The sequence below is a fragment of the Gigantopelta aegis genome, chromosome 9 (assembly GCF_016097555.1).
Source record: "Gigantopelta aegis isolate Gae_Host chromosome 9, Gae_host_genome, whole genome shotgun sequence".
Classification (NCBI taxonomy): domain Eukaryota; kingdom Metazoa; phylum Mollusca; class Gastropoda; order Neomphalida; family Peltospiridae; genus Gigantopelta; species Gigantopelta aegis.
Genome location: NC_054707.1, coordinates 59,637,146 through 59,652,505, shown reverse-complemented (window position 1 = coordinate 59,652,505; position 15,360 = coordinate 59,637,146). Strand labels below are relative to the sequence as shown.

At 35.1% G+C, this 15,360-nt stretch overlaps 1 protein-coding gene across 1 annotated transcript in view; it reads left to right on the top strand.

Annotated features, from left to right (window-relative positions):
• Nucleotides 1-15,360, top strand: part of LOC121382358 (DNA mismatch repair protein Mlh1-like) — a 273,672-nt gene that overhangs the window by 238,172 nt on the left and 20,140 nt on the right. Inside the window, exon 17 of the mRNA XM_041511944.1 lies at nucleotides 1,673-1,837. Coding sequence (XP_041367878.1) covers nucleotides 1,673-1,837 — 165 coding nt within the window. The remainder of the gene's footprint in view (nucleotides 1-1,672; nucleotides 1,838-15,360) is intronic.

Below are 15,360 nucleotides of genomic sequence, written 5' to 3'. Positions count from 1 at the left end.
TGGCATAAAACTTCTGTATCTATTCTGTATGTAGGTGCTAAATACAAGTTCCACTAAGCACCTAATTAGGACCTGGCCATGGCATAAAACTTCTGTATCTATTCTGTATGTAGGTGCTAAATACAAGTTCCACTAAGCACCTAATTAGGACCTGGCCATGGCATAAAACTTCTGTATCTATTCTGTATGTAGGTGCTAAATACAAGTTCCACTAAGCACCTAATTAGGACCTGGCCATGGCATAAAACTTCTGTATCTATTCTGTATGTAGGTGCTAAATACAAGTTCCACTAAGCACCTAATTAGGACCTGGCCATGGCATAAAATATGTAGAAATGTCTCAAGACAAATTAGCAAAAAAATACAAATATATAGTCAGATAGTACAGGCCTGTGCAAATTTAAAATTTGCATAACCTGAACAGGGGATATGCCAGAAGATTTTGGTTTGCATAACCTGGTTTTTTTCTTTATAATTTAAATATATATATATACTTAATTTTGAGAAACAAGAGAGTAGCAATGGTAAGTAAAAAGTATATGTACATACAAATGTTTAAGAGATTTAAAAATAATAATAATTATTAGAACTATTGTAATAAATTACCAAAACATAGTGAATGTCAGGTTTGACCTATTATATATAAAACACATCATCATGTGTGTGTAGTTACGTGTGAATAAATAAGAAGGCAATCTTTTACCACTAATTTAATAATATTAGTATTTTATGTGTATACAATATGTCATGACATTCAGTCCTGAGTGGGAGACTTGGTGCCGTCCTCCTCATCTGAGGAACTGTCACTGTTATTATCGCTGACACTGTCGTCGTCGTCACTGTCACTATCCAATTCGGAATTACCATTAATAATAGTGTCACTGTGACTCTGGTTTACCCTGGTTGCTGATCCAGTTCGAGATTGTAATGACCATCACAATATTGCCATTTTTTATTGGTTAAATTCGGCTATAACGCCTTCTAACAACCAATGGGAATGCACCTACTTCGCAAGATATTTATACAAACTTGACTGGTTACATTACATGCTATGAAAAAGCACTGCCTTGGGAACAAGTCTAATGTTTGTACTCGCGATAAAACTATGTTGGTACGTTGCCGGGATTAATCATTTAGTAAATTTTACACGAACGGTAAATCGGGTATGCCAAATAAAATGGCATAACCGATGCACGAATGAAACGGTCGTTCATGCAATTTGTGCAGGCCTGTAGTATTATCGGTATAGTTCTGGTATTAATATTAATGTGCTATGTTGATTAGTAATCAGCAACTATTTGTGACCTTGACTGATTAAAAGACAAACAGAGATTGTTAAGCCACCGGAGGCTGGTAGATACTGGGTTCGCGCTCCGGTACCAGCTCCCATCCAGAGCAGGTTTAACAACTTAGTGGGGAGGATGTAAGGCCATTACACCCACTTCTGTCTCACTCACTAACAACTAATAACTAACCACTAACTAACTGTCCTGGACAGACAGCCCAGATAGCTGAGGTGTGTTCCCGGGACAGCGTGCTTGAACTTTAATTGGATATAATCACGAAAATAAGTATAAAAACCAAAACAAAACTTCAGATAAATTACCACAAATAAGCCGTGTGTAGTGGAATGGTATTAGTGAAGATATATTAACTGTGTTTTGTTGACTAGGAACCAGCTCCTGCTTACGACCTGGCTATGATGGCACTGGACTCAGAAGAAAGTGGTTGGTCAGAGGTCGATGGGCCAAAGGAAGACCTGGCTCTTTACATTGTGGATTTCCTCAAGACAAAGACTGAAATGCTGCGTGATTATTTCTCACTTGAAATAGATGAGGTATGACCAGGGATGTTTAAGAAATAATCTCATGGATCGGGGTAGGGTAGCTGTAACCATCTACATTATACATTGTCATCACGACTGGGCCCTTTATTTTAAAAAAAGTACTACAAAACATTGTGTTACATAATACTGTTCTGTACACCCACCCATCCTCCCCCGTAATACTACATAACATTTGGACCTACACCTATCCCCCTCGAGCATTTTACGTAATATTTGTATGGTCACAGTCCCCACATAGAGTTAATTCTGATTATGTCTCAATTAAAATTAGATGAGTGTGATTATGGATGTTTTAGTAATAATCTCATGGATGGTATAGGAATTTGAAGCACTTCCACAGCAATTCTCTCTACTCAAAAATGAAAATTGTTTGGTTTCATTGGCAATATAAAAAAAACCCATTCTTATCAAATATTTTTTCTCTTTATTTCCCCTCCCCCTCCTCCCCGATTTACTTTCAAATAATTACGCACACCCCTATCTCCACATAAGGCCAGTTATAAAAAACTCTTACCGGTATATAAATCATAAAATGTCTTAAAACTAAACCATTTTCCATTAGGTATTTTCTTTCAATTTCCTGAAGCGTTATTGCAATTTTGTTTCCTGATTAAAATATACTATACTGGCACATTATATTTCCTGTTTTCGTGCTGCATCTTTGGAAAATGTAAAACCCAGTTGAGCGCTTGCTTCTTTGATATATCCTCCGACCTTTAGTAACTACACTCATTTACTGGAAACCAATCAAAGTGCACCTGTTCTTTAATAGTGTATGACTTCTATATCTTGAAAATGTCATCTGTCACTGGTAATAAAATACAGTAAACCCTCATGGTCATAACAATAATAGTTTATGGGGTGTAGTTGACAGAGGCTACCAGAAAACAAATACACTAAGTCACAATAGTTTATGGAGTGTAGATGACAGAGACTACCTGAAAACAAATACACTAAATAACAATAGTTTATGGGGTTTAGATGGTAGAAGCTATCAGAAAACAAATACACTGAATAACAGTAGTTTATGGGGTGTAGATGATAGAGGCTATCAGAAAACAAATACACTAAATAACAATAGTTTATGGGGTTTAGATGGTAGAAGCTATCAGAAAACAAATACACTAAATAACAGTAGTTTATGGGGTGTAGATGATAGTGGCTATCAGAAAACAAATACACTAAATAACAGTAGTTTATGGGGTGTAGATGATAGAGGCTATCAGAAAACAAATACACTAAATAACAATAGTTTATGGGGTTTAGATGGTAGAAGCTATCAGAAAACAAATACACTAAATAACAGTAGTTTATGGGGTTTAGATGGTAGAGGCTACCAGAAAATAAATACACTGAATAACAATAGTTAAAGGGGTGTAGATGGTAGAAGCTATCAGAAAATAATGCACTGAATAGCAGTAGTTTATGGAGTGCAGATGATAGAGGCTACCAGAAAACAAAGACACTAAATAACAATAGTTTATGGGGTTTAGATGGTAGAAACTATCAGAAAACAAATACACTAAATAACAGTAGTTTATGGGGTATATCAAAAGGTTGTGGTAGTTTATGGGGTATATCAAAAGGTTGTGGTATGTGCTGTCCTGTCTGTAGGATGGTGCATATAAAAGACCCCTTGCTACTAATGGAAAAAATTTAGGTTTTCTCTCGAAGACCATATGCTAAAATTATTAAATGTTTGACATCCAATAGCCAATGATTAATAAATCAATGTGCTCTAGTGTTGTCGTTAAACAAAACATTTTTTTTTTTTGTCTCTAAAGACCTCACAGAACTTGAAGGGATTTATTTAGATGTTCTGTGGGTTCAGACATAGTCCCTTCCCAAAAGATTGCACTGAAAATTCCCAATTATATCTGTTCTAATAAATTAATTCAACTTGGGTATACTGCATCATTTGGTGGCCTGTTTTTTCTCGTTCCAACCAATGCATCGCAACTGGACAAAGGCTGTGGTATGTACTATCCTGTCTATGGAAAAATGCATATAAAAGATCCCTTGCTGCATTAGGAACAATGTAGCGGGTTTCCTCTGATGACAACGTGTCAAAATTACAAAATGTTTGACATCCAATAATTAATTAATCAATGTGCTCCAGTGATGTTATTAAACAAAACAAACTTTAACTTTCTCCATAGACAGAAGAGTAAATGCTTTTGATGTTCCAAAATGGTTAGAAATGTCCAATTCCATTGATGGTGATTGGTCCTACAATTCATTGCATTTCAGGGGAGTGCTAGGTGGCAGGACGTAGCCCAGTGGTAAAGCACTCGCTTGATGCACAGTTGGCTATTGCTCGTTCCAGCCAATGCCCCACAACTGGTGTAACAAAGGCTGTGATATGTACTATCCTGTCTGTTGGATAGTGCATATAAAAGATCCCTTGCTGCTTATCGAAAAGAGTAGCTCATAAAGTGGCGACAGCGGGATTCCTCTCTCAATATCTGTGTGGTCCTTAACCATATGTCCGACACCATATAACTGTAAATAAAATGTGTTGAGTATATGTCATTAAATAAAACATTTCCTTCCTTCAGATGAGTGCTCTACCACTGAGCTACATCTCAACCTATATGAACAGGAATGACCATAAATAATGTAAATCTGTTACAGTACTCATTCTGTTGTGTCACTGTCGTGGAGCTAAGGGAGGGCAAGCAGGAGATGCCAATTATAAAACTCAAAAAAAGGGTCCAGTGTAATATTGTTGTCTAGACAGCCTACATACATCGTGTTCTTTGACTATCAATATTAATCAATTATTCCCAGCAGTCCTGTTGCGACATTGACAGAGCAAATTACGAACAAACATGCAATACTCTTTTCAAAATGTTTCTTTTAATTATTCTATATTTATGATGACATTTAAATTCAATTATTTTTCAAAAAAATCCTAGCCAAATGAAAATTTGGCAGTCAGTTTTAATTTTAGAATTTGGCCCAAATGATACGATTGAGGTCAATCAAATGATCTTGTTGTTTACAAACTGTGCTTACTTGATGTGAACATTTATAGTCCTTCCCACATGGAACACCTTTTTATACTATGGAATTTACTACAAGTTATTTATTTCTGAGCCAGTTAATTTCCAAATTGCACACAAAAATAATGTGTTTTTTTGTTATTTCCAAAACACTTTTACTTTTCTTCTTATGTTAAACCAAACTGAAATTATTTATAAAAAAACATTTTTATAGGAGGATGGGACGTATTGGCTTGTTTTGGGTGGGTTTTTTTTTCAATATGATATTCATAAACATCACTTTTTCACTAACTCAACCCACCATTCCTGTTTTTACTTATAACCGGTACATGCTATAGATCAGTAAAGAGAGTAGCAAGCCAATGTTTCTGTCTATTTTTTAAACTTAAAAATTGCAGCTGTGCAACATTATAATTTAATGTATTTGATGCAATATTTACCTAAAATACTCCCTAAATAAAATCTGTGTGTGTCATGGTTGACACAAAATATTTGCGATGTCAATAGATTTTACATAAAACATTTTTTTTTAAATACATTAAAACCTAATGACGACGAAATTCAAAAAGAAAATAGACGAGTGGTTTAACTGGTTTCCAGCCGTATCAGTATGTTTAACGTAACATAATTAAGTGTGAAAAACAGTGTGGCTAATGTAGTGTGACAGTCGGCCCTCAGTTTGAATTTAGATAATCGCGATAATGTCGAATCCACGGTCTGTTTATGGATATCAGATCATGGTTAAACAGCTGCGAGTTTTTAGTTCGGTCTATATATCTAGTTTTTTGTTTTGTTTTTATTATTGTTCTTTATTGTTTTGAATACATGTAGATGGTTGAGCATATCTTGCAATAGGAATTAGTCATAATTATTCACTGGCATAGAAAGGAGGTGGGCATTTGCCCCCCACATTTCTTGATCCAGTAGCAGTAGCACTTTTTGACATCCCACTGTTATTGCGTAGATGAATCTATGTTACAAAGCAGGTTACATGCAGTATTGGGTAACTAAAAGCCAAAAGAAAAACTGGATATACATGAATTATGTATATCCATTGTTTTAATTCTTGTAAATATTGTTGTTTTTTAAAGTGTGCAGTGTCGCATGGCCACCTTCATTTAATTTTCACCCATCGAGAACTCTGACATGTATATGTATTATACAGATAGAATAGTGGATATAATATATGCATGTAATATTAACAAGACTGTTATTCAGTTAACTATGTGATTTAAAAAATACATCATAGATGACTCCCATTTTTTGAATGCATGACTCCCAAAATAAAACCCTGTGAATCATGTTGACTCTAATTTTCCAGATGCTAGGTGGGAACCCTGCTGAATCACTGTCACAGTATGAACAAACCTGTAAACATCTGAAATAAAATGAAGTTATAAAATTACATACATTATACATTATACAATTATGATGATGGGCTGAATGTATCCCAGTGGTAAAGCGTTCGCTTGATGTGCAGTCAATTTGGGATCGATCCCCATAGGTGGGCCCATGGGGCTATTTCTCATTCCAGCCAGTGCTCCATGACTTGAATCTCACAGGCCGTGGTATGTGCGATCCTGTCTGTGGGATGGTGCACATAAAAGATCCTTGCTACTAATGGAAAAATGTAGCGTGTTTCCTTTCTAAGGCTATATGTCAAAATTACCAAATGTTTGATATCCAACAGCCGATGATGAATAAAACAATGTGCTCTAGTGGTGTTGTTAAACAAAATAAACTTTACTTTCTCTGTCAAAATTATCAACTATGACATCCAAATTTTAAGTTTGTACAATTATGATTATTAAATGTTGGAATGGAGGTGCAGACTGAGAGAGGATTAGTATCTACAATCATTCTAGTAGCTCTTTTCTGAAGTTTCAGTAGGTGGTTTAATCCTCTATAGGGTGTATACTACCAAATCAAATCCCATAGACGACAATAGTAACATGCATGGCTAAAACTCCTACCTGCCATGTATCAATCGACATAAACACCACAGATATAAATACTACCACACCTCACCCTTAAAGTGAATCAGAAAAAATTAGGGGTCATTTCAGAGATAATGGGTAGCGTCTATGACTACCCTAATTCTGCACAAAATTTGAGTACTTTTTTTTGGACAGGTAACCCAAACATGTTTTAAGCACACGGCTACTTGACACAGTGGTATGAGATGAAATAAAATTACATATGGGTACATTTTTTGCCCAGATGAAGCTTATTTTTTTTTACAACCAACACACTGAATTTTATCACCAGGCACAAGACTTGTGGTGTTAACTTCTCTATCAAAAGTTTGGTGCACCTCAAACTTTGACCCAGCCGGAAGTTATTTGGTTTAGTACTACCTTTATACAGCTTCACCAGATTACCCAGCAATATAGTCAATTAGTGATAAAATATAAACATTACAAAAAAAATGGCAGTGGATTGGTACATACATTTATATTGCCAGTTTTATAGACGGATAATATATTCTTAGATGGCAGATTTTATAATCACAGATGTCTTGAAAGACTGTTGTTGACTGTAGTTTACTCTGTTGATTTGATTTTATCATGTATGCTGAAACACCTTCACACAAAGTGTACTCACTGTCACACATAGTGTAATCACCGTCACACATAGTGTAATCACTGTCACACATAGTGTAATCACCATCACACATAGTGTAATCACCATCACACATAGTGTAATCACTGTCACACATAGTGTAATCACCATCACACATAGTGTAATCACCATCACACATAGTGTAATCACCATCATGCAGTATATAATCACTTCACACATAGTGTAATCACTTCACACATAGTGTAATCACTGTCACATATAGTGTAATCACTGTCACACATAGTGTAATCACCATCACACATAGTGTAATCACCATCACACATAGTGTAATCACCATCACACATAGTGTAATCACTGTCACACATAGTGTAATCACCATCACACATAGTGTAATCACTGTCACACATAGTGTAATCACTGTCATGCAGAGTGTAATCACCATCACACATAGTGTAATCACCATCACACATAGTGTAATCACCATCACACATAGTGTAATCACCGTCACACATAGTGTAATCACCGTCACACATAGTGTAATCACCGTCACACATAGTGTAATCACCGTCACACATAGTGTAATCACCGTCACACATAGTGTAATCACCGTCACACATAGTGTAATCACCGTCACACATAGTGTAATCACCATCACACATAGTGTAATCACCATCATGCAGTGTAATCACCATCAATAGTGTAATCACCATCACACATAGTGTAATCACTGTCACACATAGTGTAATCACTGTCACATATAGTGTAATCACTGTCACACATAGTGTAATCACCATCACACATAGTGTAATCACCATCACACATAGTGTAATCACCATCACACATAGTGTAATCACCATCACACATAGTGTAATCACCATCACACATAGTGTAATCACCATCACACATAGTGTAATCACTGTCACACATAGTGTAATCACTGTCATGCATAGTGTAATCACCATCACACATAGTGTAATCACCATCACATATAGTGTAATCACTGTCACACATAGTGTAATCACCATCACACATAGTGTAATCACTGTCATGCAGAGTGTAATCACCGTCACACATAGTGTAATCACCATCACACATAGTGTAATCACTGTCATGCAGAGTGTAATCACCATCACACATAGTGTAATCACTGTCACGCATAGTGTAATCACCGTCACACATAGTGTAATCACTGTCACACATAGTGTAATCACCATCACACATAGTGTAATCACTGTCACACAGAGTGTAATCACTGTCACACATAGTGTAATCACTGTCACACATAGTATAATCACCATCATGCAGTATATAATCACTTCACACATAGTGTAATCACCATCACACATAGTGTAATCACCATCACACATAGTGTAATCACCATCACACATAGTGTAATCACACATAGTGTAATCACCATCACACATAGTGTAATCACTGTCACACATAGTGTAATCACCATCACACATAGTGTAATCACCATCACACATAGTGTAATCACCATCATGCAGTATATAATCACTTCACACATAGTGTAATCACTTCACACATAGTGTAATCACTGTCACATATAGTGTAATCACTGTCACACATAGTGTAATCACCATCACACATAGTGTAATCACCATCACACATAGTGTAATCACCATCACACATAGTGTAATCACCATCACACAGTGTAATCACCATCACACATAGTGTAATCACCATCACACATAGTGTAATCACCATCACACATAGTGTAATCACCATCACACATAGTGTAATCACCATCACACATAGTGTAATCACCATCACACATAGTGTAATCACCATCACACATAGTGTAATCACCATCACACAGTGTAATCACTGTCACACATAGTGTAATCACCATCACACATAGTGTAATCACCATCACATATAGTGTAATCACTGTCACACATAGTGTAATCACCATCACACATAGTGTAATCACTGTCATGCAGAGTGTAATCACCATCACACATAGTGTAATCACCATCACACATAGTGTAATCACTGTCATGCAGAGTGTAATCACCATCACACATAGTGTAATCACTGTCACGCATAGTGTAATCACCGTCACACATAGTGTAATCACTGTCACACATAGTGTAATCACCATCACACATAGTGTAATCACTGTCACACATAGTGTAATCACTGTCACACATAGTATAATCACCATCATGCAGTATATAATCACTTCACACATAGTGTAATCACTTCACACATAGTGTAATCACTGTCACATATAGTGTAATCACTGTCACACATAGTGTAATCACCATCACACATAGTGTAATCACCGTCACACATAGTGTAATCACCGTCACACATAGTGTAATCACCGTCACACATAGTGTAATCACCGTCACACATAGTGTAATCACCGTCACACATAGTGTAATCACCGTCACACATAGTGTAATCACCGTCACACATAGTGTAATCACCGTCACACATAGTGTAATCACCATCACACATAGTGTAATCACCATCACACATAGTGTAATCACCATCACACATAGTGTAATCACCATCACACATAGTGTAATCACCATCATGCAGTATATAATCACTTCACACATAGTGTAATCACTTCACACATAGTGTAATCACTGTCACATATAGTGTAATCACTGTCACACATAGTGTAATCACCATCACACATAGTGTAATCACCATCACACATAGTGTAATCACCATCACACATAGTGTAATCACTGTCACACATAGTGTAATCACCATCACACATAGTGTAATCACTGTCACACATAGTGTAATCACTGTCATGCAGAGTGTAATCACCATCACACATAGTGTAATCACCATCACACATAGTGTAATCACTGTCATGCAGAGTGTAATCACCATCACACATAGTGTAATCACCGTCACACATAGTGTAATCACCATCACACATAGTGTAATCACCATCACACATAGTGTAATCACCATCACACATAGTGTAATCACCATCACACATAGTGTAATCACCATCACACATAGTGTAATCACCATCACACATAGTGTAATCACCATCACACAGTGTAATCACTGTCACACATAGTGTAATCACCATCACACATAGTGTAATCACCATCACACATAGTGTAATCACCATCACACATAGTGTAATCACCATCACACATAGTGTAATCACCATCACACATAGTGTAATCACCATCACACATAGTGTAATCACTGTCACACATAGTGTAATCACCATCACACATAGTGTAATCACCATCACACATAGTGTAATCACTGTCACACATAGTGTAATCACCATCACACATAGTGTAATCACTGTCACACATAGTGTAATCACTGTCACACATAGTATAATCACCATCATGCAGTATATAATCACTTCACACATAGTGTAATCACTTCACACATAGTGTAATCACTGTCACATATAGTGTAATCACTGTCACACATAGTGTAATCACCATCACACATAGTGTAATCACCGTCACACATAGTGTAATCACCGTCACACATAGTGTAATCACCGTCACACATAGTGTAATCACCGTCACACATAGTGTAATCACCGTCACACATAGTGTAATCACCGTCACACATAGTGTAATCACCGTCACACATAGTGTAATCACCGTCACACATAGTGTAATCACCATCACACATAGTGTAATCACCATCACACATAGTGTAATCACCATCACACATAGTGTAATCACCATCACACATAGTGTAATCACCATCATGCAGTATATAATCACTTCACACATAGTGTAATCACTTCACACATAGTGTAATCACTGTCACATATAGTGTAATCACTGTCACACATAGTGTAATCACCATCACACATAGTGTAATCACCATCACACATAGTGTAATCACCATCACACATAGTGTAATCACTGTCACACATAGTGTAATCACCATCACACATAGTGTAATCACTGTCACACATAGTGTAATCACTGTCATGCAGAGTGTAATCACCATCACACATAGTGTAATCACCATCACACATAGTGTAATCACTGTCATGCAGAGTGTAATCACCATCACACATAGTGTAATCACCGTCACACATAGTGTAATCACCATCACACATAGTGTAATCACCATCACACATAGTGTAATCACCATCACACATAGTGTAATCACCATCACACATAGTGTAATCACCATCACACATAGTGTAATCACCATCACACATAGTGTAATCACCATCACACAGTGTAATCACTGTCACACATAGTGTAATCACCATCACACATAGTGTAATCACCATCACACATAGTGTAATCACCATCACACATAGTGTAATCACCATCACACATAGTGTAATCACCATCACACATAGTGTAATCACCATCACACATAGTGTAATCACTGTCACACATAGTGTAATCACCATCACACATAGTGTAATCACCATCACACATAGTGTAATCACCATCATGCAGTATATAATCACTTCACACATAGTGTAATCACTTCACACATAGTGTAATCACTGTCACATATAGTGTAATCACTGTCACACATAGTGTAATCACCATCACACATAGTGTAATCACCATCACACATAGTGTAATCACCATGACACATAGTGTAATCACCGTCACACATAGTGTAATCACCGTCACACATAGTGTAATCACCGTCACACATAGTGTAATCACCGTCACACATAGTGTAATCACCGTCACACATAGTGTAATCACCATCACACATAGTGTAATCACCATCACACATAGTGTAATCACCATCACACATAGTGTAATCACTGTCACACATAGTGTAAAACCAGAATTCCCTCAAAACAGGACGTTTTTCATTTCCTCTTTTTAAATATCTGTATAGAAGAGAACCTCTCTAAACCAGATACCTCTTAATACCAGACTTTTTACTTGGTCCTCAGGGTGTCCGGTTTAGAGGAATTTCACTGTACACATACATAGATGTATATACAGTGAAACCTGTCTAAACCGGACCCTGAACAAACCGGAATCCTGTCAAAACTGACCAAGATTCATGGTCCTGAATTTTTCTCATTTCTGAAAGGTGACACAGGTTCCTGTCTAAATTGGATCAATATTAGGTCCCTGACATCATCCGGTTTAGATTGGTTTCACTGTATATACATGTATTTGCATTTGTACTTGGTCCCACTGTGATAATTTAATAATGAATACTGTAAAATGAATGCCCATTAGCCGCACTTAGCATTTTGTTTTGCCAGCTACTGCGGTAATTTAATTTCTTCTAGAACTGACAGAACTATTTTCATGATTATCAGAATCAGAATATGTATTCTGAACTACAAAAGAAACGCAGATATTAATTTGGTTTTCTTTTAATTAAATTTATTTTAAAATTATCAATGTCTTGTGAACATCTTAGGTCCATTTTGTGTCTATTAAAATTATCAATGTCTTGTGAACATCTTAGGTCCATTTTGTGTCTATTAAAATTATCAATGTCTTGTGAACATCTTAGGTCCATTTTGTGTCTATTAAAATTATCAATGTCTTGTGAACATCTTAGGTCCATTTTGTGTCTATTAAAATTATCAATGTCTTGTGAACATCTTAGGTCCATTTTGGGGGCAGGATGTAGCCCAGTGGTAAAGCGCTCGCTTAATGCACGGTCGGTTTAGGATTGATCCCCGTCGGTGGACCCATTGGGCTGTTTCTCATTCCAGCCAGTGCTCCACAACTGGTTAACAAAGGCCATGGTATGTACTATCCCTTGCTGCTAATCGAAAAGAGTAGCCCATGAAGTGGTGACAGTGGGTTTCCTCTCTCTATATATATCTGTGTGGTCCTTAACCATATGTATGATGCCATATATCCATAAATAAATTGTGTTGAGTGTGTCGTTGAATAAAGCATTTCCTTCCTTCCTTAGGTCTATTTTGATAATCTATATACCGATTTAATTGTATCATGTGGAAAAATATACTATAGATAATCTATATACCGATTTAATTGTATCATGTGGAAAAATATACTATAGATAATCTATATACCGATTTAATTGTATCATGTGGAAAAATATACTATAGATAATCTATATACCGATTTAATTGTATCATGTGGAAAAATATACTATAGATAATCTATATACCGATTTAATTGTATCATGTGGAAAAATATACTATAGATAATCTATATACCGATTTAATTGTATCATGTGGAAAAATATACTATAGATAATCTATATACCGATTTAATTGTATCATGTGGAAAAATATACTATAGATAATCTATATACCGATTTAATTGTATCATGTGGAAAAATATACTATAGATAATCTATATACCGATTTAATTGTATCATGTGGAAAAATATACTATAGATAATCTATATACCGATTTAATTGTATCATGTGGAAAAATATACTATAGATAATCTATATACCGATTTAATTGTATCATGTGGAAAAATATACTATAGATAATCTATATACCGATTTAATTGTATCATGTGGAAAAATATACTATAGATAATCTATATACCGATTTAATTGTATCATGTGGAAAAATATACTATAGATAATCTATATACCGATTTAATTGTATCATGTGGAAAAATATACTATAGATAATCTATATACCGATTTAATTGTATCATGTGGAAAAATATACTATAGATAATCTATATACCGATTTAATTGTATCATGTGGAAAAATATACTATAGATAATCTATATACCGATTTAATTGTATCATGTGGAAAAATATACTATAGATAATCTATATACCGATTTAATTGTATCATGTGGAAAAATATACTATAGATAATCTATATACCGATTTAATTGTATCATGTGGAAAAATATACTATAGATAATCTATATACCGATTTAATTGTATCATGTGGAAAAATATACTATAGATAATCTATATACCGATTTAATTGTATCATGTGGAAAAATATACTATAGATAATCTATATACCGATTTAATTGTATCATGTGGAAAAATATACTATAGATAATCTATATACCGATTTAATTGTATCATGTGGAAAAATATACTATAGATAATCTATATACCGATTTAATTGTATCATGTGGAAAAATATACTATAGATAATCTATATACCGATTTAATTGTATCATGTGGAAAAATATACTATAGATAATCTATATACCGATTTAATTGTATCATGTGGAAAAATATACTATAGATAATCTATATACCGATTTAATTGTATCATGTGGAAAAATATACTATAGATAATCTATATACCGATTTAATTGTATCATGTGGAAAAATATACTATAGATAATCTATATACCGATTTAATTGTATCATGTGGAAAAATATACTATAGATAATCTATATACCGATTTAATTGTATCATGTGGAAAAATATACTATAGATAATCTATATACCGATTTAATTGTATCATGTGGAAAAATATACTATAGATCCTGAAATTAATTCATCTCTAAATTAATGTGAGTGACGGTAGGCAGACTGAAATGTGACATGAAATTAATGCTAGTGGCCTTCCTTTGAATGGCCTTCCTTTGAAATATTACTTTCCTAGCAACACACGTCTGTGTACTTTTTGGTAAAATCTGAATTACAGTTGTCTTCAATGAGATCAACAGTTTCTGAAAGAAATTCGAAAAGATATATTTGGACCACGAACTGTGATGGAATCCTTTCGATTCCATCCAGATCTTTTATTGCCATTTTTACGTGATACTGAGTTTTTTATTCTAAATTTTAATTATATCTATCTGTGACATTTGTATTTTTACACAGTCCTTTACACTGTGTTTTTATTTAACTGTTGAATTTTTATATTGATGTTGATCATCACTTTTGTTTTTCCCATTTACCATAGTTTGATACCCAATAGCCGATGTATTTTTCGTGCTGGGGTGTCGTTAAACATTCATTCATTCATTCATTCAATGA